At 58.1% G+C, this 27,142-nt stretch overlaps 1 protein-coding gene across 1 annotated transcript; it reads right to left on the reverse strand.

The window, feature by feature from the left end:
* Positions 1 to 8: 8 nt before the first annotated feature.
* On the reverse strand, positions 9 to 27,142 carry LOC118619695 (kielin cysteine rich BMP regulator). Its single transcript, XM_036246332.1, has 40 exons — positions 27,064 to 27,142; positions 24,436 to 24,602; positions 23,664 to 23,853; positions 23,498 to 23,574; positions 22,763 to 22,847; positions 19,618 to 19,700; positions 19,307 to 19,400; positions 18,357 to 18,439; positions 15,942 to 16,035; positions 15,732 to 15,811; positions 15,562 to 15,655; positions 15,150 to 15,235; positions 14,997 to 15,078; positions 14,605 to 14,757; positions 14,409 to 14,515; positions 14,239 to 14,332; positions 13,421 to 13,594; positions 13,207 to 13,289; positions 12,961 to 13,054; positions 12,692 to 12,880; positions 12,246 to 12,416; positions 10,392 to 10,568; positions 9,173 to 9,258; positions 8,823 to 8,913; positions 8,624 to 8,706; positions 8,445 to 8,538; positions 7,287 to 7,460; positions 6,387 to 6,469; positions 5,648 to 5,768; positions 4,669 to 4,748; positions 4,375 to 4,474; positions 3,791 to 3,879; positions 3,223 to 3,325; positions 2,995 to 3,137; positions 2,540 to 2,712; positions 2,354 to 2,465; positions 2,161 to 2,262; positions 1,414 to 1,578; positions 419 to 725; positions 9 to 277 (listed from the first exon to the last, which is right to left on the reverse strand). Exons 1-40 carry the CDS (start codon positions 27,140 to 27,142, stop codon positions 9 to 11), a joined length of 4,911 nt encoding a protein of 1,636 aa, XP_036102225.1.

Consider the following 27,142-nt stretch of genomic DNA (forward strand, 5'->3'; position numbering starts at 1 on the left):
GTCCTGGATCAGGGTGCCCCTCGGGGCTCCTGGCTGGGGCTGAGTAGGTCACGGGGTGGCTGGTCCCCAGTGAGGAGGACTGGGGGGCAGGCCTCAGGTGGGATGCAGTGGGCCTCGTGCTCCACCAGGCCCGCAGGGCACTGGCAGCCAGGAATGCAGGGCCTCACACAGTGGGCCGACAGCTCCCCGAGGGGCACGTGCTGGTTGAAGCAGGTGCGGGGACAGGGCGGGCCACACTCGTCGAACACGTAGCCACGGTCCAAGGGACAGCCCACCACTGCAGGGGGAGTGGAAAGCAGGGTCACAGTGCGCCTGTCATCCCGGTCACCCCTCGCAGCCCTCCCTGTATCTACCCCATTCAGACCAGAGCCCTCTGTATCACCCCTCCCCCATCCCACTCTGGGCATTGCTGGCTCACCACAGAGCGTGGGTCCCCGCCAGGCAGGTGTCGCCCCAGCCTGGCGACAGTGGCTGGCATAGGCTTCCAGGGCATCACAGAGGCAGGTGTCAGCCAAGGAGCCAGGGCCACAGGCACAGAGGTCATAAACACAGGCAGCAAAGAAGGGCTCCGGAGGCACCACAGTGTGGCAGCGACTGAACGGGGAGGACTTCAGCACCCCACACCGGGCATTGGCCTCGCGCCTGGCCCGATAGCCTGCTGCTCGGCAAGGATCCACCTCGCGGCCCTTGGAACAGGGCCGGCCGGGTCCCGGCCCCTCTGGAACCTAGGTGCGGAAATGGACCTGCTGTGACAACATCCTTGGGCAGCTAAACTTTGTCTGCTGTTCTTCAAAGCATTTTCCACCCAATATTTTGTTTTAGCTTCAAAAACTTCCCCACAAGAATAGCAAAGAAAGCATCAATTCCTCTGGCCGGTTTGGCTCAGTGGTTAGAGCGTTGGCCCACGAATCAGAGAGTCCCAGGTTCGGTTCCCAAACTGTACCTGGGTTGCAGTTTGTCCCCGGCCCCGGTTGGGGTCGTGTGGGTGGCAACCACTCGATATGTCTCTCTCATGTCCTTGTTTCTCTCTCTCTCTTCCCCCCTCGCTCCCTCCCGCTCTATCTGAAGATAAATGCAAAAGTGTCCTCAGGTGAGGATAAAAAAAAAAATTTCGACCAGAAAGCATCAACTGCTTTTCCTTTGTCCTTATTGTGGGGACAAACCAAGGCCCGGAGCAGGCAAGTATCTTGTTCAAGGTCACACAGCCCAGAGTAGCAAAGCAGGGCTTGGGAAGTCAGATGATGAGGCTTCCTTCAACAGGTCTTCCTGCCCCCTCCAGCTCTCTGACAGGCAAGAAGCCCCCCAAAGCCCATCTTATGTCCAGCCTGCCCCCCATTTCCATACCAGAGGGCTGCTCTGAGGCTCATGCTCAACGGTGCCATCTCCAGCCCCCCAGGTTCCTGCATCACTCACCTGCCAGCTATTCCCAAACGCAGCCTCCGTGGGTAAGAGCAGCCCCTCAGGACCCTGCAGATCATCCTGGGCAAAGCCATTGAAGTTCCCACAGAGCCCACAAATCTGGCCCCGGTAGGAGCCAGGCACGCTCACTTCCACCTGGGACTGCCCGTCCCACAGCACCTGTGCAGAGAGGCTGGGGCTGAGGAGTGGGGAAAAATAGGGACCCCAAGAAGCCCAAGGTCCATCCTGACCGCATACATGTGCCCGCATGCCCCTTGTGTAGGATGGAGGCTCTCCATGGAAGGGAGGCTGCCCTGCCCAAGGCCCAGTCAGTGGGCACATGCTGTGGGATCTGTGAAGAGATGCCCACAGCTCCCAGGAAGGCACCTTCTGTCAGGATCCCTGAACTGGACCCCCTGGTGAAATGCAACCCACTTCCAGAGATACACTATTTCATGGCTATTCAGGCCTTACAGAGGACAAAACAATTAGAGTCTGTATCATACGTGTAGACAAGTCTTATTTTATGAATTTACAAATTGTGCTTCTTGCTGGAGGCAGGGGAGTGAATTACTCTTTGACACGGGAGTTGGAAGAATCCTGAAACCACCTAGGAGACCTTAGTTGGTGCGCCCACTGATCTTTCCCCGTTCGGCCAATGAGGAAACAGGCCCAGAGAGCAGCTGGCAATCCCCACTCCCTCCAAAATACAGAAGCCTGAGCAGCCAGGGGCTCCTCCGCCCCCACCCGCCCTGGCCGCACCTGGAGCCCGGGCTGGGCGTGCAGGATCACGGTGCCTCCTCGCCGCTCCACGTACAGCAGCGGCTCCTGCAGGAAGGGCAAGGCCACCGGGCGCCCGTCCACCTGGCCGAGAGGGGCGGGAGGACGGAGGACGTTGGGACGACGCGTGGACAGCGCAGGACGGCCTTTCTCCCGGGTCCTCCGCTCGCCTCACCGTGACCCCTCCGCCCTGCAGCAGCCGCACGGCCACCTCTCCCAGCAGCACCGCCACCTCCTGGGTCCAGGCCACGCCGCTCCGACCGCGGTCGTTGTTGGTGACGTGCACACTGCGGGGAGAGTCGGGCTGCAGGGCCGGCAGGAGAGGGCGAGGGACTGGGGAGGAGGCAGAGGGGCTGCGCACCTGAAGTCGGCTCCGCGACAGTCCTTGGCCAGCACGTAGCTGCAGCTGCCCTGAAAGTGCAGCAGGCGGCCGTCGAAGGTGCGGTAATGGGGGTCTCCGAAGGCCATGCAGGAAGCCGGCCGCGGAAGGCAGCGGGGGCAACAGCTGCCGGGATTCAGGGCGGGAGCCTCGTCCTGGCCTCCGCCCAGACACGGTCAGACGCGCGGCGGTCCCGCCGGAGCCCCACGCGGAGCCTCACGGAGGATCCAGGAGCTCTCGGGCTCCCAGGCTCGAGTGGGCTCGGGGCACCGCCTGGTGGCCGCTCCGGGAACTGCAGGGCCCTGGTGCCCCACTGCTCCTCGGCCACGGCCCAAGCCAGGGCCCTTCTTCCCTCCCGGCTGCACCAGGGCAGCGGTGCCATGTGTCCACTCACCCCACGTGCCCGCTCACCCACCGTCCTATACCGCGGCACTCACAGGGCCACAGGAGAGCGGCGGGCAGCGCTGGCTCTGGCAGCGCACGGTGCCAGCCACGCAGGAGCAAATGGTGCAGGGGTCCACGGCCCAGCGTTCCCCGGAGGCCACCTCTCGGCCCTTGTGCTCGCATGACTGGGAAGGGGCTGAGGGGACTTGGGGGGTGAAGGGCAAGGGTCAGCTGCCCTCCTTCACAATGGGTCTCGGAGCTCCTCCCCCCATCTTCCTTACCTTGGCATCGTTCACAGCACCTGCCAGTGTCCCTAACCTTCACCCAGCCATGGGGGCAGAAGAGGGCCGGGCACTCCTCAAGGCGGCACTCCACGTGGCCCCGCTGAGGACAGAGGTCATTGCTCTAGGGACTTGCAGTAGGACCTGAGGTCCCTGGTCTCACACTTCTGGGAGCAATCTGGACCTCAGTCTGAGGCACGGCCCCTTCTCTCTCTGGCCAAGTTCCACAAGGACACCCACTCTGCCCTGGCCTGTTCGGCTCAGCAGTTAGAGTAACGGCAGTGGACCAATGAGTGCGGGTTCGATTCTGGTCAAGGGCACATACCTTGCTAGGGGTTCATCCCTGGCAACCAGTCGATGACATCGATGTTTCTCTCTCTCCCTCTCTCTCCCTCCCTCCCATTCTATCTGAAGATAAATAGAAAAATATCCTTGGAGGATTTAAAAAAAGAACACCCACTTCATGCTCAAGCCCCCTCTCACCCAGAGAGAGCACCCTGGCCCAGTGTCCTGAGCCGCTTCCCTTCCACAGGGTCCTCCACCCCCTACTCTCCCACCCCCGGCTCACATGGCATGTGCAGGTAATGCAGGCGTTGCTGGGGTCCCGCCAGCTCTCTCCATCTGCCACTCTCCGGCCCTCAGCCTCCACCACACATTCTGATGAGAAGAAACGAGGCTGGGGGAGCACTGTCCTTCCAGCCGCATCCCTCCTCCCTGGAGCTCACCCTGAAGGCCCACAGCAGGAGGGTGCCCACCCCATCCACTTAACGCCCTCATGGTGTTCATTTCCTCAACCAGCATGCAGAGGGTTCCTACTAGACGGCAGGCCCTGCACCAGGGCTGCAGATGTCTAAAGGGTCCTGGAAGCCCAAAGAGCCAGAGGCTGGAACCCTCTGGGCTGGCTGCCAGCTCCGCAGCGCAATACCCTAGCAGGGGCCTGAGGTTCCTGAGCCACTGACAAGCCGCAGGCCAGGCTTGAGAATCAGGCTTCATTCTCTGCCTCCCTCTGCTCCTGGGTCTCTCCTCCACCCCAGTGAATAAACCCTCCACTTCTACAAAAGAATGAAGCCAGTATCCGGAGTGCAGACCCAGGCTGCCCACTTGACCCATGGATGCCACCTCTGAGGGTGCAGGCCAAGATTGGGCACCTACCCTGGCACACGGGGCAGCAGCTCCCAGGGTGTGTATGGCGCTCTGATGGGGGACAGCTGAGCTCAGGACAGGCCCGGTGAATGCAGAGCCAAGTCAGGTCCTATGGAAGGACATGAGAACACCATGGGTAGAGAACGGCAGGGAGAGCAGGGCCTTCGCGGAACGTGACATTCAGGACAAGCCGCTGAATGCTGGGGGGAGTGGGAAGCCCAGAGCTGCTGCAGGAGAGGATCCAGCCACAGCCCAGAGGAGAGGAGCACAGGGCTTCGGGACTCCCCGCGGCTGGGGGCTCACCTGGCACTGGCAGGTGTAGCAGGGGTCCAGTGGAGCCAGCTCAGACCCCAGCAGGCCCTCTGTGCAGTTACTCAAGGCCTCTGTGTAGACAAGAATGCAACGTGGAGGGTAAGAGCAGGGAGCAAGGGATGTAAGCCCAGTTGACCTCACTTTCCCACTCTATCCCCAGACTTCTTGGGCCCGGGGCACACCCGTATCCCCAGCACCTTGACTCTAGGAAGGAAAAATCTTCTTTCTCTTTGGTTCAGCAACGAAAAGTTTGGACTTTGCAAAAGGAACTTTGCTAGACCACTAGGGGCTGGGAGTGGGGCTAGAAATTGACGAAGTGTGGCTTTTTTAGCCTGGGGTCCCTAAGGACCACAGCTGCCGGGCTGCTCCCCCTCCCACTTCCTTCATACTGCCTGGCTGAAACAGTAAGAAAGCACAGAGAGCCAGGTGCCCCAGCTCCAATCCGCAGTGCCTGTGCCATTTTAGGCAGATCAGTGAACCTCTCGGAACCTCAGTTTCTTCATCTGTTAAAAGGAAATAATAATACCTACCTCACTGGCACCCGTGAGAATTAAATGAGACAATGCTTAGTAAAATCACCAAGCGTGCAGTAGGTGCTTAATAAATGTTAGTGTTTTTCTCTTCCCCTGAAGCACACGTGTGGATAAGAATAGCTTTCCCCATCTCTGTAGCCCGGCCGTTCACTGCCCCTCTGGTCCTGACATCATTGCCCTCAAAAAGCCAGCAGCTGGCACAACTGCCACCCCACAGCACCACCTGCTGGGCAACATGAGTCAGGGAGTCCTGCCAGCTTTCCCAGCTCCCCCTGGGCGGGTGAAGGTCTCACCCACCAGGGCATGGGCTTCTAGAACAGTCCACTGGACTCAGGAAAGGGCTGGGGCTGGGGTGTGGAAGAGAGCTGGCTGGCACTTCCAGTATCCGTCTGCGGTGGCAGCCCTGCCCTGTTATCTACCCTGCATCAGGGACTCACGGGCACAGGAGGGACAGCAGTGCTGGGGCCCCGGGGGCAGGAGCTGGCTGGCAGGGCAGCCCACCAGGCTGGGACACTGCCGGCGGTGACAGCGAAGGCTGGGGGGCCCCTCAGGCTGCAGCTACAACAGGAATGAATAAGCAAGAGTGGGTCCCAGACCATGGGAGCAGAGCCACCCTCCCCCCTGGAGCCCAGACCCCCCCCCCCCACCGTCTGCCTCTGCACCTCCTCCGGCAGGTGAGATTTCAGTCTTCAGAGAGACCAGCCCCTCCCCAGACCCGCTGCTCACCCCTGCCCTAACCCAGAGATGACTTTCCTTTCTCTTTCCAGTCACTTGGGCCTGAACCTTCATGTGACTTTCGACCCTCCTGCATTGTCACGCCATCCTCCTTCCCAGCCTAATCTCTGGACCGATGATGCCTGCTCAAACCGGTCCATTGGCTCCCCGTTACCTTTCAATGGAGACTCCCCAAAGGCCCCAACCACTTCTCAGGTGTCTCCTCCCACCTCCTGTTCACACCCCCCCCACACACTCCTGCCAGGAGGGCCTGCCCACGGCCTCCGGTGCCTCCGCACACTCAGCTCTGGTGCATGGCTGACCCCCAGCTCCTGCTGGCTCTTCGCCCCAAGCCCTGGCCACAGGGACACTCTCCGGTCTCCGACCCCCATAGAGCCTGCCCCCCGAAGTGTCCAGGCTGCCCCCCATGGTGCCCCGCCCCTCAGCATGGCCCTCACCTACCTCACAGATGCACACTTCACAGGGGTCTGCCCCAGGCTGGAAGCTGTCCCCGGGCTCATACCTCCGGCCCTCATGCTCACAGTCTTGGGGGTGGGGTAAGAGCAGAGCAGAACCAGGGAGGCTTCAGGCTGGCAGCAATGCCAGGGCTGAAGTTCTCTGTCTCTCAGGGACCCTCTGCCCCCAGGATCTGGGTGTGCACAAGAATGGGGGCCACTTCTAGAAAAGCCTGTCTCTGCTGCCCTGCCCAGTGCCAAGGCAGGGGGATGCTGCCCGGCTGCCTCCCTGCCACCCGCCCCGCCCAGGGCCAAGGCAGGGGATGCTGCCCGGCTGCCTCCCTGCCACCCACCTGCCACCCGCCCCACCCAGGGCCAAGGCAGGGGATGCTGCCCGGCTGCCTCCCTGACACCCACCTGCCACCCGCCCCGCCCAGGGCCAAGGCAGGGGGATGCTGCCCCGCTGCCTCCCTGCCACCCGCCCCGCCCAGGGCCAAGGCAGGGGATGCTGCCCCGCTGCCTCCCTGCCACCCACCTGCCACCCACCCCGCCCAGGGCCAAGGCAGGGGATGCTGCCCCGCTGCCTCCCTGCCACCTGTCCCGCCCAGTGCCAAGGCAGGGGATGCTGCCCCGCTGCCTCCCTGCCACCCACCTGCCACCCACCCCGCCCAGGGCCAAGGCAGGGGATGCTGCCCCGCTGCCTCCCTGCCACCTGTCCCGCCCAGTGCCAAGGCAGGGGATGCTGCCCGGCTGCCTCCCTGCCACCTGTCCCGCCCAGTGCCAAGGCAGGGGATGCTGCCCCGCTGCCTCCCTGCCACCCACCTGCCACCCGCCCCGTCCAGGGCCAAGGCAGGGGGATGCTGCCCGGCTGCCTCCCTGCCACCCGCCCCACCCCAGCTCCCAGTACCAGAGCATCGAGGGCAGCAGTCACTGGGTGCCTGGTGGGGATGGGCACAGGAGCTGACACACTGGACTCGGGCACAGGTGACGACGCCTTCGTGACACACGCAGGAGGAGCAAGGGCTGTCCGGAGGCTCCCAGCTACTGCCTTCAGGGTGCTCCTCCCCGTGGGCCAGGCAGCCTGTGTCCCAGTGGGCAGGGACGAGCTGAGTCTGGGTTCTGTATGTCTGCCCTGATTGCCCACCTCGGGTGGTCAGCAGGGCATGTGGGTCTGGCATGGGAGGGGGATCTGCAGGGATGAGGTGGGAAGGTGGCCTGGGGCAGAACTCCTGTCTTCAGTGGTGGGGAAAGACACTAGGTTGGGGCCAGACTCCAGGGCTCCAATCCCTTCCATGTCTGCTTGCTTGCTAAGCCCAATGCCAGGCAGCAGGCACTGTCTGTTGTAGCCCAGCATCGGCACCAGTACCTGGCACGCAGCAAGCACCTAATAAATGCATGTAGAATGAATGAAAGGCTCCATCACTAACCACGCGCCCAAGGTAACTCAGTCTCTCCAAGCCTTGGTCTCCACAGCTATTAATAGGAGTTCGTCTGTCCTGCCCACCTCACAGGGCAAGTGAGATGCTGTTATGGCTCTGGAACCTACACCACGGGGGGCACAGGGCAGGCTAGGAGAGGCCCCTGTTCAGACAGACTAGATGCCAATGTTGTCTCTGCCCCCTACCAGCTGAGTGTCCACAGGTAAGTTATGTGACCTCTGTGCCTCAGGTCTCTCATCTGTGAAACAGGAATAGGAACAGTACCTACCTGGTGGGATCATCGTGAGGATTAAATGAGGTACGTGTAAAGTGTTTAGCTCAGGGTCTGGCTCATGGGATACACTCATAGGTGTTATCATTATCATTATGAAAGGGTGTGGTTAGGAGGGGGGCAGTGTTGAGGGGGCCCTGGTCAGCATCTGGAGGCAGAGATGGCTTGGCAGGCCAGGGGCAGGGACAGGTAGGAAGAGCTGAAGGAGGACAGGGGTGAAGGCTCAAGGCTGAGGTGTGGAGGGCCAGATGGGTGGACAGGGAGGGGGGAAGACTGAGGTGCATCTGGGAAGGCAGATGGAGGTGCATTGGGCCCGAGGCCAGAAGCAAGGGGGCAGCCCGACCGCCGAGCATACCTCTGCAGCGAGGGCAGCAGCTCCCCTGCTCTGTGACCTGGAGTGGGCAGGGCAGGGGTGGGCACTGCTGCCGCACGCAGCTGACTTGGCCGGCCTGCAGAACATGCTGGGTCAGTGACTTGCTCCCCAGGCCAGGTGCCCAGACCGCCCCCGAGCCCCCTGCCACCTCCCTACCGTACCTGACAGCGACACAGCTCACAGCTGCCTGTGGGCCCCTCAAATTCCTCCCCGTCCTGGTGCTCCCGGCCCTGAGAGAAGCATCCTGTGGGCAACATGCTTCCTGGGTGGGGATGTTGTGCCACCTTGCCCTGTCCAGGCCTGGCAGAAAGGGGGGGGGCAGGGAAGGGCCTAGGGCCTGGGTGTGTGAGGGCAGCTCACTGTGGCACACAGGGCAGGAGCAGGGCCCTGGAGAAGGGTGGGGGCAAAGAGCTGGTGGGCATGGCTTCTTCCGGCAGCGCATGGAACCTTCCTGGGGGAGAGAGATCACACTGCCACTTCCTGATTCCCATGTCATCACACCCTCAGACCAGGCCACACACTGCCCCAAGATGCGGCACCTCAATTGATCCCGCCAGGCCCCCTCTCTTGGCCCAGGAGACCTGAATCCCATCCCGTCCCACTAGTCGTCACAGGCAGAATGCACTCTGTAAGACTTGGGTGGAACAAACACCTGGCCAGAAAGGAGGATCAGGATGAAAGGTTACCAAGTCCCCAAGGGGCCACCTCACCTGGCAGGTGCAGAGGGAGCAGGTGGGGTCAAGTGGGTCAGGAAGGGTCTCTCCAAGGGCAGCAGTGACCCCATGATAGAGGCATCCTGGCAGAGCAGAGCATGTAATGGAAGAGCTGCTGTCAACAAAGCTGTCTGCTGTCACACACTCTCACACTCACACTCTTACACTCACACTCATGCTCACACACATACATACACACACTCACACATAAACACACACACATACACTCTCACACACATATACACTCACACACATGCACACATACACACATTCACATACTCACATATACACACATTCTCACGCTCACACACTCAGACATACCCTCTCACATTCTCACACTCACATACACAACCACACTCACTCATACACATATACTCACACATGCACACACATGCACTCACACATGCACACACATGCACTCACACATACTCACACAGGCACACACATATACTCACACATGCACACACATATGCACTCACACAGGCACACACATATGCACTCACATATGCACACACATATACTCACACAGGCACACACATATACGCACACATGCACACACATGTGCACTCACACATGCACACACATGCACACACATATACTCACACATGCACACACATATACTCACACAGGCACACACATACACTCACACATGCACACACGCACAGCCTGGCCTGGGGTCTCTCCAGAGCTTCGTGAGTCTGGAGGGAAGGGGCTGGGAGGTGAGGGTGGGAGAAGGACGGCAGCCAGGCTGTGAGGGAGGTCTGCGTGCAGGAAGGCAGTGGAGGGCTGAGGCGGGATCACAGACTGCCGAGAACGTCTGTCTTTGTGGGCCGGCGTGGGAAAAGGACGTGGGGGGGGGCTGGGCTCGGGACAGTGGGCTAAGGGAGCCACCCCTCCTGATGCACCAAGGGCAGTGGGAGCCACTGAATGGCTTAGTCTCGTGATGTGGTATTTTAGGAAGGCAGTTAGGCAATTGAAGAGCAAGAAGTTCTGGAAGTACAGGGACCAGTCATTTGGTGAGTCCAACAGTCAGTAGGGGTGACAGCAGGGACAGAGAGGAGGGCATGGATACAGATAGTGTGAGGCGTCAGATGAGAACGCAGAGTGTGGGTTTGCTGTGTGGCCATCTCAGGGGAGGGCTGATGGGGGCCAGACCAGATGGCTCTGGGCTGCTGGGAGTCCAGAAGGGGCAGTGGAACGGCAGGTGCTGCCCTACCCTGGCAGGTGGGGCAGCAGTGCCCAGACGGGATGATTGGGTGGCTGCAGCCCTGAGGCTCACAGGGCCTGCGGCTGCAGGTCACAAAGCCTTCGAGGCAGGTACACAGGTTGCAGGGCTCTCGGGGATCTGGGAACTCCTGGCTGCTCAGGTAGGACTCCCCTAGATACTCACAGCCTTGGAGAGAGGACAGGGAGGGGAGGGTGGGAGACAGACAGGGGTGAGAGGACAGCGGTCATCAGCTATGAGCTTGCACCTGGCCTGAGTCCAAGGCCCCAGAGACTTGGCCATGGTGGGGAGGGAGGGCTCAATCCAGGCTGGTGGATAAAGAAGCGGAGAGCTGGGGGGAAAGTTGGACTGGCCAAAGGGCAAACTTTCTCCCCTTCAGTCCGCAAAAATATCTCCCTGTCCAATCTATAGTGAAACCCACAAGGAATCTATCCCTGAGGTTAAACACCAGCAGGCCACTGCCCGGCCAGAAGGCACCAATTTTCCCAACCTGAGGAGAGCCGGTAATTGCTTGAGATGACTTAGGTGACCTGGACCCAAAGTATTCCCTTTCCAATGCTCTTTCAAGCCCTCTGATCAATCAAGGAGGAGGGCGGGGTCCCAGGGTGGTGGCAGCCTGCCCTTAGCAGCTCACACTTTATGACCTTTTTGGAAAAAAGGGCACTCACCCTGGCCAGTTTGGCTCAGCAGTTAGAGCATCTGCCTGAGGTCCAAAGAGACCTGGGTTCGGTTCCCGCTAAGGGCACGTACCTCGGTTGCAGTTTGTCCCCTGCCCTGGTTGGGTCGTGTGGGTGGCAACCACTCGATATGTCCCTTTCACGTCGATGTTTCTCTCTCTCTCTCCCTCCCGCTCTACCTGAACAAAATATCGAAAAATGTCCTTGGGTGAGGATAAAAAAAAAAAGGCACTTTGAGTGCTAATGATGAGTCAGGGTAGGATCATCAGTTGTGACCAATGGGTGTATTGGTGGGGACACTGATAATGAGGGAGGCTGTGTCTGTGTGGGGGCAGGGGATATATGGGAAAATCTGTACCTTCCTCTCAATTTTGCTGTGAACTTAAAACTTTTCTTTAAAAAAAAGTCAAGAAAAAAAGGAGGTGAGTCAGGCTCAAGGCCCTAGAAAGCAAAAGTATGACTCAAGTTTAATATTTAATTTTTAATTGTACTCATTTTTACGATAATACTCTATTACTTGCAAATCTAGTTTTCTATTTACAGTATGATATAAAGGTTCCTTTCTAAATAAATTTCAATTTAAAAGTGAGTTAATTTGGGCCCTGGCCAGTTTGGCTCAGTGGTTGAGCGTCGGCCTGAGGACCAGAGAGTCCCGGGTTCGGTTCCTGCTAGGGGCACGTACCACAAAAACAAAAAAAAAAACCCACAAAAATAAAAAATAAAAATAAAAGTGAGTTAATTTGAAGAAAAATACTAGATAAATAAAGTTATAGGTGGTAGAGGGTATGTAGACACAATTGCTAAGATGATATATAAGAGAGACGGAAGACTGGGAAACTGGTCTTGTTCAACCCTTTCTTATTAGGCCCAGAGTTACACTTAAAATTAGGCCCAGAGTTACACTTAAAAATGGTTACAATGGTAAATTTTGTTATGTGCGTTTTACAAAAATTCATATTTATAAAAACGGGGCAGGGGGAGGCCCAGAGACATTATGCAACTTGTCCAAAGTCACACAGCCAAATAGCATCAGAGGCAGGAGAAAATTCAGGCTTTAGTCCAGTGCCCCCCGCCCCCCTTCTTGGTGTAATAAGCATTTGGGCCCTCTCTAGGGCAGTAAGGATGACTGACCCAGCCTTCCTGTCCCTCACTGCCCCTTGTCCCTCACCATCACAAGCAGGGCAGCATTCGCCCCTGGCAGGGAAGGGGCACTGTGCAGGGGCACAGGCCCTGGGCTCGCAGCTGACGCTGCCCTCCCAGCACAGGCAGACGTGGCACCGGGCTGTGGGCGAAGGGAAGCGCTTCCCGCTGGCAAACTCCTTCCCCTCATACAGGCAGCCTAGGGGCAGGGGACGAGGACGGGGCTGGGGCCGGGCTGGGGCCGTGCTGGCGGCCTCCCAGGCCCCACGAAGTGGACACTTACTTCCCAAATTCTTTGGGAGAATTCTGACATGGGAGGGCCAGGCATGAGCAAAGGGAATCCCGGGGTGGCCCAGGTCGGGAGCAGGAGAAAGGGGGGGTGGGGGGTGGGAGGACCAGGAGGGTGATCGCCCAGTTGGAGGAAGCAGGTGGCAGGGGCGCTGCGGCCAGAAGGGGGCGCCGCCAGGGCGTTACCGTCACAGGAGGGGCAGCAGGGCCCCTGGCGTGGGTGGGCGCAGGGCGCGGGCGGGCAAGGCAACCGCTGGCAGGACACCGAGCCGTCCAGACAGAGGCAGCGGTGACAGGGGTCCCCCGGCAGGAAGAAATGCTCCTGGTGGCGCGCGGGGACCAGGCCCCCAGGCCTCAGACAGCTGGAGGGAGAGGCTGAGGCCAGACAGCGTGCATCCTGGGGCCAGGAAGAGGCTGCACCCCCCCCACCCAGGAGCGGCCGGGGCGCAGCTTACCTGGGCACTGCCTGCAGCACTCTCCCGGCAGCAGGACGGGCTCGGCACAGGGCAGTGGAGGGCAGCGGTGGGCCAGGCACTGCACGTTGCCGCTCTGCATGGACCGAGGGACCGCGGGCAGGGTTAGTAGTGGGAGGCAGAGGTGACCTCCACCCCTTTTCACTCCCACCCTGTGACCTCTCCTGGCCTCCTCAAGTCCCACCCCTACTCCCCTGGACTCTTCCTCCCATGGGGCAGCAGACTCACCAGACAGTGACACAGGCGGCAGGGGTCAGAGGGGTGGGGGAAGTCTGCTCCGTTGGGATACTCTTTCCCACTAAAGGCACAGCCTGGGGGAGGGGGTAGCTATAGGCCTGGGAGAGGCCCTGCTTGCCCCAGGCCATCCTCACCCAGCCCTATATGCCCACAGAAGGAGCCAGAACATCCCAGGAGACCCCCGCCCCCATCCTGTCCGCCTCACCATTGCAGTTATTCCGGCAGCAGGGACCAGGCAGCGGGTGGGTGCAGGGGGCTCTGGGACAGGCCCGAGGCTGGCAGCGGGCATGGCCTTCCTGGCACCAGCACTCCTGGCAGGGGTCTCGGGGGTGGGAGAAGCTCTCGCCATGCACAAACACCTGTTTCTCCAGGATACAGTCTGGGCAGCGGGTGGGGAGGGATGGGGACAAAGACCGACGGTGCTGGCAGCAGGCAGACAGCTCCTCTACCCTTGGAGCCCAGGGCCACTGTGGAAGTGCCACTTGGAAGCTGTCCCCATAGAGGGAGAGGAGGGGGCATGGGCATCTCTCTGAGCACACACGTGTGTGTGTGTGTGTGTCTGTGTGTGCATTTAGTCCTTCCACCTGCAGGCAGGTGTGTGTGCTTCTGAGAGTGACAAGCTGAAGGGCTCCTGCATGTGCATGCCTGTGCCTGTGTGTGTGACACACGCCCTAGCACACTCCATGCGGGCAGGGGCCAGGGCACACTGCATCGCGGCACCCAGTCTCCCTCCTGGCACATCCAGATGTTTGTTGTGTGAATGTGGTGTTATACAGGTAGATATACGAACGCATCTGATGGTGGGGTATTGGAAGAGGAACTGCAGGATGGGAATGAAGGGTGATATGGCAACTCGAAGGATAAACAAGTCTCCCTGCCACCCATGCCCTGTGAGTTCCAAGCTTTGTCAGACTGAAACAATTCAGAAGGTCGCTACCTTCTAAGGGAACCGTTGTGCCCATGGAGCAGTGGAAGGGCAAGGCCCAGGGATCCCCCAAGCCAGACAGGTGCAGAAGCACGTACCTGGGCACTTGGGGCAGCACTGACCCGGTCCACTCTGGGGCCTGGCACATGTTGTGCGTGGACAGTCAACCAAGGAGCACCTCACGGTCCCATCCTGGGAGCAGGGGAGAGGGCAATGGGGGCGAGCCCTGGGAGGGGCTCAGCGGGCAGCAGCGAGCCTGGGGAGGCACCTCGCATCGGCAGGCATGGCAAGGGCTGTCTGTGTCCGTGAAGTTCTGCCCGTTGGCATACACTTGGCCATGGTAGGTGCAGCTCTCACAGCTGGGGCAGCAGGCACCTGGGTGGGGCAGGTTGATCAGAGCCCAGCTGATCAGGGTGGGCTGGGCAAAGCAGGAGAGGAAAGCTAGATCAGGGCGGGGCACTCACCAGGTGCCCGGGTCGGGTGCTGGCAGGGAGCTGGGGAGCAGAGCACAGCCCCGCACACAGGCACCCCATCTTGACAGGAGCAGGCTGTGCAGGGCTCACCATCAGGCTCCCACTCGACCCCCTCAGCAAACTCCTCTCCACCAAGCACACAGGCTACGGCAAGGGGGCTGTCACCATGGCAACGCAGACATCTACCCATTCCTCCCCTTCCCAGACCACAGGACCCTTCCCAGGACCCTGGCTTTACCATCCCCACAGCAGCCCCCGAATATATTCTGGAAGGGGTTGGTGGACTTTGCAATGCCCCCCTTACTGTGAAGGAACACCCCTGCATCTCCAGCCACTGGAAGCAGCGCCCCCTTGCAGCTGTTTCTCCCCTCCCCCACACACACCTGAGCACATCTGGGAGGCAGAGCCTGGCAGGGTGCAGGGGGCAACCGGGCACTCCTGCTCCTCACAAGAGACCTCGCCGGCCTAGGAGGGACATTGGGTGAGAGGCCCTCAAGGATGAGACATCGGGGGCATGAGACAGGGGGACTGCCTACCTGACAGGAGCAGTGCATGCAGCGGCCACCCTCCTGCAGCCTGAAGGTCTCCTGGCTCTGGTAGTGATGGCCCTGGTACTCACAGCCTGGACGAGGGGATGGGGACAGGGGCAGGGATGGAGGCTGACGGGGAAGCCTCACTCCACCCTGACACCCACCTCCCACCCTGATGAGAACAGCCACCTTCAGGGGGTCCCTAGGAGCCAGGGCCCCACCACAGTGCCCGTTTGCCATGAGAAGGTGAGGTAAGAACACATCCCTCTCTGGGGGTGACAGATTGGTTTTATAAACGATTTCCTCTGTACTTGAACTCAAGGGGGCTTCCTGTAGGCCTAAGGCAGCCACCCCCACCCACACACCAGAGACTGGCCAGTGCCTGCCCCTCGCCCAGTGCCTCAAGCCTCCCACTCACCAGCACAGACTGGGCAGCACTGCCCAGGGATCCTGCCTGGGTATCTGCAGGGTGCAACCGGGCAGGGCAGAGGCTCACACTGGATACTCCCGTTCTGACAACAGGGCCTGGTCAGCATTTGAGAGACAGGCCTGGAAGCCAGGCCCTCCCTGCCAGGCAGCCACACTCACAGCGCAGCGGCAGTGTGAGCAGGAGTCCCCGGAGCCCACGGGCTCCCCGCTGCGGTACTCCCGCCCATTGAGGAAGCAGCCTGTTGGGAAGAGGGTGCCTTAGACCCTCCTCAGGAACCCCCGGTGCCCCATGTCCTGGCCTTTGTGGGGGACCCAACCTGGGCTGTCAATCAGCTTTTGAGCCCGTCCAGGCTGCACCCACTGACTCACCATCGCACACAGGGCAGCAGGTGCCCGGGAGGGGCCGGGCAGGGTATGGGCACAGGCTGGAGCATTCTCGCTGGTGGCACTGGATTTGGCCCTCCTGGTAGGGGCAGAGTGGACAGGGGAAGGGCCATCAGAGCTCAGCTACTGGCAGAAGAGCATTTGCATCTTTATGAATTGAATTGTGTCCCCCTCCAAATTCATATATTGAAGTCCTATCCCACCCACCCCCGTACCTCAGAAGGTGACCTTATTTTTGAGATAGAGTTGTTGTAGATGTAAAGAGTTAAGATGAGGTCATACTGGAGTGGGGTGGCCCCTAATCCAATGACCGGTGTCCTTATGAAAAGGGGAAATTTGTAAACACAAACGTGCGTGCGCACGCACACACGAACACACACACACGGAGAGCACATGAAGATGAAGGCAGAAGCCAAGGAACCCCAAAGCTTGCCAGCCAACCACCAGCAGCTAGGAGAGAGGCCAGAACAGATTCTTCCTGCAAAGCCCTCCGAAGGAACCAACCCCCCGACACCTCCATCTCAGACTTCTGGCCCCCAGGATCCTGAGACAACACATTTCTGTTGGCTAAGCCATTCCATTGGTGGCACTTTGTTATGACAGCCCTGGGAAACCAATACAGATGCATAACCTAGCCTGCTACTTAAGTCCTTTATGACTCAGTTTAGTCATCTAAAAAAAAAAGATAAAGACAACAATGTTCCTGTCCTCGTAGCCTTGTGGGCATGAAGTAAGGTTGCCCGTGTGGCATCAACCTCTGCTGCTACTCCCTTTCCCACAGACTCCACTCCTGGGGTTCACACCTACTCACTGCTTCTAGCCCCATTGTGTCTGGACAGCCCGTGTGAGGGGAAACATATGGTCAGGAAGGTGTCCATCGCCTTCACAATGGATCCTTACTTCTTGGCAGGCTGTTGGCTCTGTGGCTGGCTTCAGGCCCCATGAAACAGCCTTCCTCTGCTTGTACCCTGCCTGAACATTAGGTCTCCACGTCCCCACCTTCCTCCCCCAGGCTCTGTCCTGACTGTTCCCTACACCTGGTGTCTTAATCCATTTAGGCTGCAGTAGGTCCAAGATCAAGGTGTCAGCAGTTGGTGAGAACCTGCTTTCTGGTTCATTGATGGCTATTTTCCTTTTTTTCTTCTTTATTGATTTTTTTTTTTAATCCGCATCCAAGGACATTTTTCCACCTTTTTTTCAGATAGAGTGGGAAGGAGAGAGAGAGAGAGAAACATCGATGTGAAAAGGACACATGGAGTGTCTGCCTCCTGCACGACCCAACCAGGCAGGGCTGGGGACAAGCTGCAACCAAGATAAGCGCCCTTAGTGGGAACCGAACCCGGGTTTCTCTGGACCACAGGCCAACGCTCTAACCGCTGAGCCAAACCGGCCAGGACGATTTTTTTTTTTTAGAGAGAGAGAGAGGAAGGGAGAGGAAGAGAGAGATAGAAACATCAATGAGAGAGGACATTGATTGGCCACCTCCTGCATGCCCCCACTGGGAATCGGGCCCATAGCCTGGGCACGTGTCGTGACCGGGAATCGAACTGGCGACCTCTTGGTGTATGAGTCATTGCTCAGCCACTGAGCCACAAGGGCCAGACCGATGGCTGTTTTCTTGTGTACTCACACTGCAGAAGGGATGACGAAGCTCCAAGGGCACTGATCCTGTACCCTTCTGACCTAAGCACCTCCCAAAGGCCCCACCTCCTAATGCCATCACCTTGGAAGTTAGGATTTCAACATATGAATCGGGGGTAGGGTCACAGTCATTCAGCCTATAACACCTGGAGTATCTCTCCCCATTTCTCTCTGCTTAAATTCTACTCATCCTTTACAACCCGGGTAAACACCACCCCCATGAAGATTTTCTAGAGCTGTGCTGCCCAACAGAAATACAACACAAGCCGCATGTCATTCACTCAACCCAGTGTATCCAAAATGTTATTTCAACATGTAATCAACACAAAGTATGAATGAGATATCTTACATTCCTCTCTTTTATACTAACTCTTTAAAATCGGGTGTGTATTTTAGACTTAAAGGCCATCTCAAACCGGACGGCCGCATTTCAAGCAGTTGTGGCAACTGATCCAACCGAAAAGTTCTAGACACCTCAAGTCGACCTGCGTGTCTGGCTCCCTCGCTTGTACCACCTGCCCGATTCACTCCTGTAGCCTGCAAGCTCCTTGAGTTCAGTTCGCAAACCCGCACTCACACCTACTGTGCTCAGAGCTGGGCACGCCAGGCACGGCCCCACCCCGGCCCTCACGCGGCCACCAGGTCCTCTCCCTCTCTGGCCCTCACAGTGCCTTTGGGTGTGCTCAGTGGAGTGAAGGAATGAATACGGTGGGTCTGGGGGAGAGGAGGGGGAAGCCCAGGAGCAGTATCAGGGCTCACCAGGCACTGGCAGATCTGACAGGGGTGCCCAGGTGCAGTCCACTCTTGGCCATGCTCCCGGTGAGAGCCACCTTCTGTGCAGCCTGGGGTGGGGGGAGATGGGCAGAGAGGAGGGCTGATGAGAGCCGGCCTGAACCCCAGTTTCAGCCCACTACCCCCCTCTTCCACATGCCCTCTGAGGGCTCTCTTTTGAGCCCAGAGCAGACCAGGTTATGCCTCTGCCTAGACCCCTTGGTGGCTGCGAGCATTCCAAGCTGGATACGGCCAAGCTTCTAGCCTGCCCTTCCAAGCTTCCCAGGACCCAGCATGGCTACGCCCACCTCTCCCACCTCTCATTGTAAGATTTGTCTGCTTGCCCCTCCCACCTAACATCCACTAAACTCACTCTTGAGTATCAGTCCCAAGCCCCTGCCCTAGCTGCTGTCTCTTCCTGGAATGCCCTCTGCCTTGTCGCACCCTTCCCCTAGCTAACTGTTCTTTATCCTTAAGGTCACTCAGGAATGCCGGCTCCAGGATGCTTTCCCTCCGGTGCCCAGCTGGATGAGGTCTCCCTCTGGGTTTCATCATACCTGGTGCCTGCTTCCATTCCTGCCTTTGGGACAGTATTGGTGCATGACTCAGTGTCACCCTCCAGTGGTCTGCCTCAAGGGCCCACCCCAGGTCTTAGGTGCACAAAGCAAATGATAGTCCACATAATTAAGGTAGGATATCGTCATCTGCACCTTGCAAGCGGGGAACTGAGGCACAGAGTAACTCAGATGCCCACAACCACAAAGTGGCAAGGACAGAACTGAGCTCAGACATTCCAGCTCCGACACAGGCGTGGCCAGGCATCGCTGTCTCCCTGACAGGACCCCTAGGTCAGAGCCAGCAGAGTGGGCTCCAGAGGGGAAGAGATGACGTTGTGTCAGCCCTGCCTGGAGCTCCACTCGGGAAGGGGCAGGGCTCACCTTGGCAGGTCGGGCAGCAGTGGCCAGGCCTCAGGACTGGCTCAGGGCAGGGGCTGGGCGGGCACTTCATGGGCACACAGTGAACCAGGCTCCTCTGTAATGTACCAACAGCTGTAAAACCTCTAGGTTTGGCTCCCAGAGAGAGCCTGGCAGGCAGGTGTCGGGCACCCTTGGCGGGGGGCACAGGGTCAGGACAGAGAGTAAAGCTCACTGGCCTCAGAAAACATGTGAGGGGCTGAAAGCCTGGCCCCGGGTGGAGCAGGGGACCTCCGAGGAGGAGCAGACCTGGGCACAGGTGCGGAGGGACTCACCAGGCAGGAGCACTGGAGACACGGGTTGGAGCTAGACAGGAAGCTGGCTCCCTCCTCATAAAGCTGCCCCTCGTACTCACAACCTGGGGAGGGTTGCCAGGATAACAGGCTGGTCAGGTGAGAGCAGGGTGGGCAGACATCACCCGAGGGAAGGCATGACCCCAAATAGGTACTGGACCCTCTGGGGCTGAGGGGGTGGAGGGGCAAGGCAGGATGGGGAGGTCACCTGGCCGGCAGACGGGGCAGCACTCCCCAGGTGGGGTGTAGCTCTCCAGGCAGTTGAGCTCTGGGCATGAGGGCCCCTGGCACCGCACGGTCCCTGCCTGCAGGGCAAACACTGAGCCCTCCCTCCCTCTCCACTGCAGGTCACTGCGAGTTACTCTGCTGGCCTAGGAGGCTCAGCGGGCCTCAGGCCTCCATGCCTGGGTGGCAGCGCAGCAGATTGGGCTTGGCACTGCCAGGCTGGGGTATACTGAGCAGCAGGGACGTGGGTGGTGTCTGGGGCCAGGCTCTGATTCCCTTACCTGGCAGGTGCAGGTGACACAGGGCTCAGGTTGCCAAGTTTCCCCAGCCCTGGAACCTTCAGGGCAGCCTGCAAAACCAACGCAAGGTCCCCAAGTCAAAGACCCAGAGGGCTAGGGCAAAAGCACACTGGAGGGCGCCACAACAAAGGGGCACTGTTCAGGTGATAGACCGCAGGGATTTGGGTATTTACGACAACTTTCCAGGAGATGGCAGTAAAGTGTCTGACTCTAATACAATCAGTGGATTGCCATTATTTCACAGCAGATGGAACTGTTGAAGAAAGGGTGCTTCAAAAAAAAAAAAAAAAAATTCAGCCTGGCAGTGTGGCTCAGTGGATTAGGCGTGGTCCCATGCATGGTCACCGGTTCAATTCCCAGGCAGGGCACATGCCCAGGTTTTGGGCTTGATCCCCACTAGGGGACATGCAGGAGGAAGCTGATAGATGTTTGTCTCTCACATCGATGTTTCTCTCTGTCTCCCTTCAAAAATCAATAAAAACATATATTTTTTAAAAGTTGCCAAAGACATAATACGGGCTAGCGGTGGCCCTGAGCTCCACTTCTACCAGGTGTGTCGGTTTCCCATCAACTCCAGCTTCACTCCTCATCACCCACCAACACTCCCCGCGGACATTTCCAGACCTCACTTTTCCCGAGCCCTCTCACGTTCCCACCACCATCTGAGGTTCTTCCTGGGGTAGAGGATGCCCAGTTGAATTTGAGTTCCAGACTGTGGGCGAAAAAGGACTTCTACAGAAAGTAACCTCACAGAGTGATCTGGTCATGAATTCCTAACTGGGCAGGTCATGGTGGGTGGTCATGCTCCAGGCATATAACCTTTCAGTAAAAGTTTTATCTTTGCCTTTTTGTGGTATCTTTGGCTGTGTGTGTGTGTGTGTGTGTGTGTGTGTGTGTGTGTGATCTTTGCCTGAAGCAAGCCCTGTGCACTGTGCATCTCGGTTAACACACCTTTGAAGTAAGCTGAAGCCACCCTCAAAAGAGCACATAACCTTATTAACTGTTTTGTAACCTAATTCCCACCTTGCTTTCTCCAATCTTCCTATCCTCCTTAATTTTGAATGCATTAAAGAAGCTGCACGCCCTGGCCAGTTTGGCTCAGCGGTTGGAGCGTCGGCCTGCGGTACAGAGAGACCAGGGTTCGGTTCCCGCTAAGGGCACGTACCTCGGTTGCAGTTTGTCCCCGGCCCTGGTTGGTCGTGCGGGTGGCAGCCACTCGATGTGTCCCTTCATGTTGATGTTTCTCTCTCTCTCTCCCTTCCTCTCTCTCCCTCCCACTCTATCTGTACAAAAAATGGAAAAATATCCTCGGGTGAGGATAAAAAAAAAAAAAAAAAAAAATAGAGAAAAAGAAGCTGCAAAGCTGTTACTCTCCGGAACATTCGAGATTTTGCTCCTCCCCTTTGGTCGTCAGTTTGGCTCAAACTCTCATAAAAATTCTTTACATGTTTGGATGTTTCTTACATTGATATTTTTTTAGTAGAAGTATGTCCCAAATTGCATACTTACACTGAAAAGTATGGACTGTTTACCTGAAATTTAAATTTAACAGGGCATCCTGTATTTTTATTTGCTAAATCTGACAACCCTGTCTCCCTAAACAAGAGCTGATAACAACCCCCAGCAGCATTGTTTCTGCTTCCTCCCAGCTCTCTTTATGTTACTGGTACCACTGCCCTCCAAGTTTTCCATGATTCCATGGGATCCAACCAGTCACCAGCTCCTACTCATTCTTTCAAAACACCCCTCCTTCTGTAGCCACGAATAGACAGCTGCTTTAATTAATCCCTTAATTGGTCACTGCATCGAGCATCATACCAGATGAATAGTCCTAAAACATCTCTTTGAACATGCCACACTCTGGCTCTTCAACTCTCAATGGCTCCCTATTGCCCACAGAAGAAAGTTCAAATTGCAAGGCCTAGAGCAGTCTTTTCTCACTGGCCTTTCCAAACTGACTTCCGGCAACACGCCTCTCCCCACCCTGTTCTTGTGCCCAGAGGGCACTGTCTCTTTCTAGTAAAATCCCACTTTCCCTTGAAAATCCAGCTCAGACAACCCACTGGCTATAAAGCCTGCCCTGACATCTAGTCTGGGTGGGCTTCCCTGCCAGTTTACTGCCTTTCTACATTTCCTCTTAATCTGTTCATTGAATCTTTTTTTTTTTTAATTTATTGATTTTAGAGAAAGAGGAAGGGGGAGAGAGAGAGAGAGAAACATTGATTTGTTGTTCCACTTTATTTATGCATTCATTGGTTAATTCTTGTATGTACCCTGTCTGGAGATCGAATCCGTAACCCTGGCATATGGGAATGATACTCTAACCAACTGAGTTACCTGGCCAGGGTGTGTTCATTGGATCTTGTAGATTCTCAACTAGATCAGAAGCTCCCTGCGGGCAGGTAAAAGATCATCCAGAGCTTCTGGTTTAGTCCCAGGCTGGTCTGTATTTTGCTGACTGTGCTTCAGTTCTAAACTCCTCTAGCCACTGCCAGACGAGGGGGAGGCACCCTCTGGGCATGTAGCAGGCGGCAGGTGGCAGACCATGGCTCGGGCCCCAGAGTAAGTACAGAAGGTGGGGCTGGGGTTGGCAGGAGACTGACCTGGCTCACAGTGTGGGCAGCATGCTCCTGGCTCCAGACAGGGTCCCCGTGGGCACGGCTTCTGGGTACAGGTTATGGCTCCTTCCTGTGGGGAGGCAGACTGGTGGCAGCACAGGCCTCGGATCCTGGAGGGGACAGCCTGCAGAACCGACACCTCAACCCAGGCTGCACACGGCAGAGGAGCCAGAGGCTGAGTTGGCTTAGGAGTCATGGGCGACCGCTGGTTCAAGGAAAGAAGAGAGATATCCTACCCCATCCCCATCATCTCCTGCTGCCTGACCCCAGAAATCACCTCCTCTGGGTGCCAGCAAATTCCCAGAGCAGAGAGATCCTAGGAAGGGGGCCAAGGCGTCCTCACCGAACGAGTGAGGAACAAAAGGCCAGAGGAGGCAGCCGTGCAGCCAGGGGAGAGCAGGCAGGGAGACGACAGGGGCAGACCAATGAGCAGGGACAGCGAGTCCACAGCTGAGGGGGTGATACAGGAAGACAGGCAACACCATCTTCTCTACCCTCCGTGCCACTGCTTGCCGGGCCCCACCATGTGCTTGGGGGTCGAGCTCCAGGAGGCAAACCACTCAGAATTGGCTGTAGGCCACCAGTGGCAAATTGGGGGTAGGGACAGGCAGATCCCATTACTTACACTGGACACACCAGGCTGCAGTGACAGGTAGCAAGAGGGAGGCAGACAGGTAAGGAGGACAGGTATGGGACATTCGGGTGGACCATGACACTCACCAGGCAGCGGCAGGTGGTGCAGGCATCTGGGGAGAAGGTCTCCCCATTGCCATAGGCCTGACCATCGTGGCTGCAGCCTGAGAAGGACATAGTGCTGTCACTCAGGCCCTCAGGCCCATCCCGAGGCCCCCAGGTGGTCCCAGCAGGCCGATGGGATGGCACTCACCATGGCAATGAGGCAGGCCAGGCTTGGGGTCACAGAGCGCGGCCCCACCCTGGCAGACGCAGGCTGTGCAGGAGTCAGGCTCCCAGCGAGCCCCCTCAGGCCAGGCCCGCCCCAGGCCCCAGCACCGCGGAGAAGCTGGGTGGCATTCACAGGACTCCAGCTGCCTCACCCTCTCCTGCAGGTCCTTGTTCTGCAGCAAAGAGTTCGGGGGATTGAAGGTACTGGCCCAGCCTCCCCTGTCATCCCCCACAGGTTTGTGGGTTGTGAAAACGGAGGCAGGATGAGAAGGAAATCGGAGGGTTCCAAGCAGAGGTGGGTCCCCTCCAGCCAATCAGCATCCAGCTTAGTCACAGTTCTCACGACCTGGGGTCTGGACAGGATCCCAGGGAAGCATGTGGTCCCCAGGCCTCTCCTTTGGACGGAGGAGACCCAATCCTTCTGATCCAACAACCAAAGACCTTGAGTCATTCAAACTCTTTCCTGATGATGTCGTATGTACAGAAGGCGCGCTATAATGTTTGCAAATACAGGAACAAATATGAAAGTCTGGGTGGACAAAACAGATACTCTGGAGGTTCTTTATTTTTATGAAAGAAACAATATTAAGTAATGTTCAGGTAAGAACCTCTCCATGTACATTTAAAACAAAACTCTATTTTAGGGTTCCTTGGGCCCCCGCAAGCCCAACACTTCTCTCCTCCCGCTGCACAAGGCCCACCCTGCCCCGCGCACACGGCACATGGCGCGGGCACACAGGTGCCTCCCCTGGTACCTGCTCTCTGAGCTGTGTCACCTCAGCCTCCAGCCTCTGCAGCGACTCTCTCAGGGGGCGCCACTGCTCCTGGGGGGCCCCAGCAGGCTCCGAGGGCGAGGCGGGGGCCTGTTGTTGGTAGTCACGGATGTCAGCAAGCCCCAGGGACTCTCTGGAGATGGCACCACCTGAAGGCATCAGAATCCATGGTGGGCCTATGGCTGAGGGGCTAGCAAGGTTTGCTGGGTTCTGTCTCCCCAGTTAGGTCACCCTGTGCCCCTCCCCTGCCCACTGCCCAGCCATCAGCCATGGGAGGAGATAGGGTGCTAGAGTGAAAACATGGAAGCAGGAGGAGGAGGAGGGAGCCCCGAGTGGACAAAGGGGACCCAGACCAGCTTTCCCAAGTAGCAAAAGCCTTTGGTCAGGGACTAGCCCCAGGGATCCTGACTCTCGGGGCACAGAGAGCATTCAGACCCGAGTTCCCCTGCCGGCAGGGTCATCCATCCTGGCTTGGCCGGGGATTTGGCCGGGGGCAGCCCGGGAGCTGACAGGCTGAAGCGCAGGGGAGGGAGCCGGCCTGCCATGTGAGAGGCGGGCTGCTTCAGGTGCTGGGCTCTGGGGTGAGCAAACCCTGCCAGCCACCTGCCTCTTCACCTGTCAGAACCGCGCCTCTTCTGGAGGATGAGGGGCTGGGGGTGTGCAGTGTCTCTCCCTCTTCCCACCCTGTGTCCAGGCCTGTGGCTGAGGGGCCCGGGGACCTCACATTGGGCAGGGTGGGCTCCAGAGAATGAGACCAGGCTGCATTTCCTGAAGGGCTGGGAGGTCCGGCAGGGCTCCCGCTAGCTTGCAAGGCGCCTGGACGAATGCAGACAGCCTGTCCCTGGTTCTAGGTCACACTATGTTGAGGGAAAGGGGGTCCTCTGATTCAGACCTGGGATTGGGGACAGCCACTGTCACCTCACTTCCATCTCTCTCCTGCAGTCAGAAAAGTAAAAGCCATGGTAGGGGGCAAGCTAACTCCACAGACACCCCACAGACGTCCAGGCGGGGTGGGCAGGGCAGTGGAGGGGCTGGAGGAGGGCGAGGGGAGGGTCTTCCCCACAGAGGCAGCTCATTAGCGGCTAAAGCGTTTCTCTCTCGGACACTAGTCCTGTGAGGCAGGGGACCAATGTCATCCACTCTCCCCACCACCCCACTGCCAAAACCTAAGCTGTCCTCTTTCTTCCAAACCTGATGGGCCTGAGTTCCTTGGTTTGGTTAATGACACCCCCACCTACTCAGAAGTCTGGGGCTCAGCCTCCCACTTTTGCATTTCTCCCACACCCCTCAGTCTCTGGTCTCACCCAGTTCTGTCCTCCCCTCCCCTCCCCCCCTCCCCTTTCTGTCTGTCTACTCAGAAGACTGAAGACAGAGTAGTCCTCCCTGCCTCACCTGGTGGACACAGCCTTTCTTTCTTTTTCTTTGTGATGTGGTGGTAAAGTGGATTTTTTAATCCACCCCCCACCCCAGGATATTTTTCCATTGATTTTTCAGATAGAGTGGGAGGGAGGGAGGGAGGGGGGAGGAAGGGAGGGAGGGAGGAAGGGGGAAGGAGAGAGAGAGAGAGAGAGAGAGAGAGAGAGAGAGAGAGAGAGAGAAAGAAACATCTATGTGAGAGAGACACATCAATTGGTTGCCTCCCGGACTACTCCAACCAGGGCCAGAGATCAAACTGCAACTGAGGTATGTGCCCCTGACAGGAATCGAACCTGAGACTCCTTGGTACACGGGCTGACGCTCTAACCACTGAGCCACACCGGCCAGGGCCCTGGGCTCAGCCTTTCTAAGTCACACATCTGAAGGCTCCCAGCAACAAATCCAAATGTGACCTTTCACAGGAGCCACCCATCTTTTCAGCCTGCCCTGCTACCCCCACATCCAGGGTTCTAACACCCTGGCAAATGTGGGCATCCAAACCTCTGTGCACCGTTGCCTGGAATGGCACTGTCTTGGTATGACTTCTGTACCCAACTTCCTTCCTAGCCAGCCCCGTGAAGGGCGTCCAAGGATGGGGTCTCAACATCTTAAACCCTCCACCCCAGCTTGACTCCCATCTCCCATGACCTGCATAAGCAGGAACAGTTAGGGGTTCAGGGAGAAGCTGGGGGTCCTCTGGGACCCTCAGGGGAGATAGGGCAGGCCCTTGCCTGGAAAGACCCGAAGAAAGGGCCACTGAGGGTTGCACACAGCCTAACTGTTCCCCGTGGAGCTGTCCTCAGTTCCCCTCTCTGACCCTCCTTTCCCGCCTGTCCCGTTGGGCGAGGGCCAGACTCAGAGGCTCAGTCAACTCCCATAGCAGGCCTCCTTTCCCCCTTTCTCAAGACAAATAATTAACTTCAGACTCCCGGATTCCAGGGCAGCCTCTCCCCCTCGGCTGCCTGCAAGCATTCCTCCAGAGGCCCCAGCAGGAAGCCCCCTCCCTGTCCTGGACCCCATGCCTCAGCCGCCCAGCTCCTTCCCACCAAGTAGCTCCTCCACCCACGGGAGGACAGAGGCTGGCCACCCCCAGGCAGGGGTCGGGAGAGGCAACCTCGGTCCCAGCTCCTTCCCTGAGACTGGTCTGAGCAAGGACGGGGTCCTGCCCCGCAGACCCTAAGCTCCCCGACTTACCTGTGCCCACCCCCTGGGTGGGCACCAGGCTCAGGAGCTGCAGGACAAGGGGCAGCAGAGCAGCCCCCGACCCCGCCAT

This window comes from Molossus molossus, unplaced genomic scaffold, assembly GCF_014108415.1.
Source record: "Molossus molossus isolate mMolMol1 unplaced genomic scaffold, mMolMol1.p scaffold_m16_p_7, whole genome shotgun sequence".
Lineage (NCBI taxonomy): Eukaryota > Metazoa > Chordata > Mammalia > Chiroptera > Molossidae > Molossus > Molossus molossus.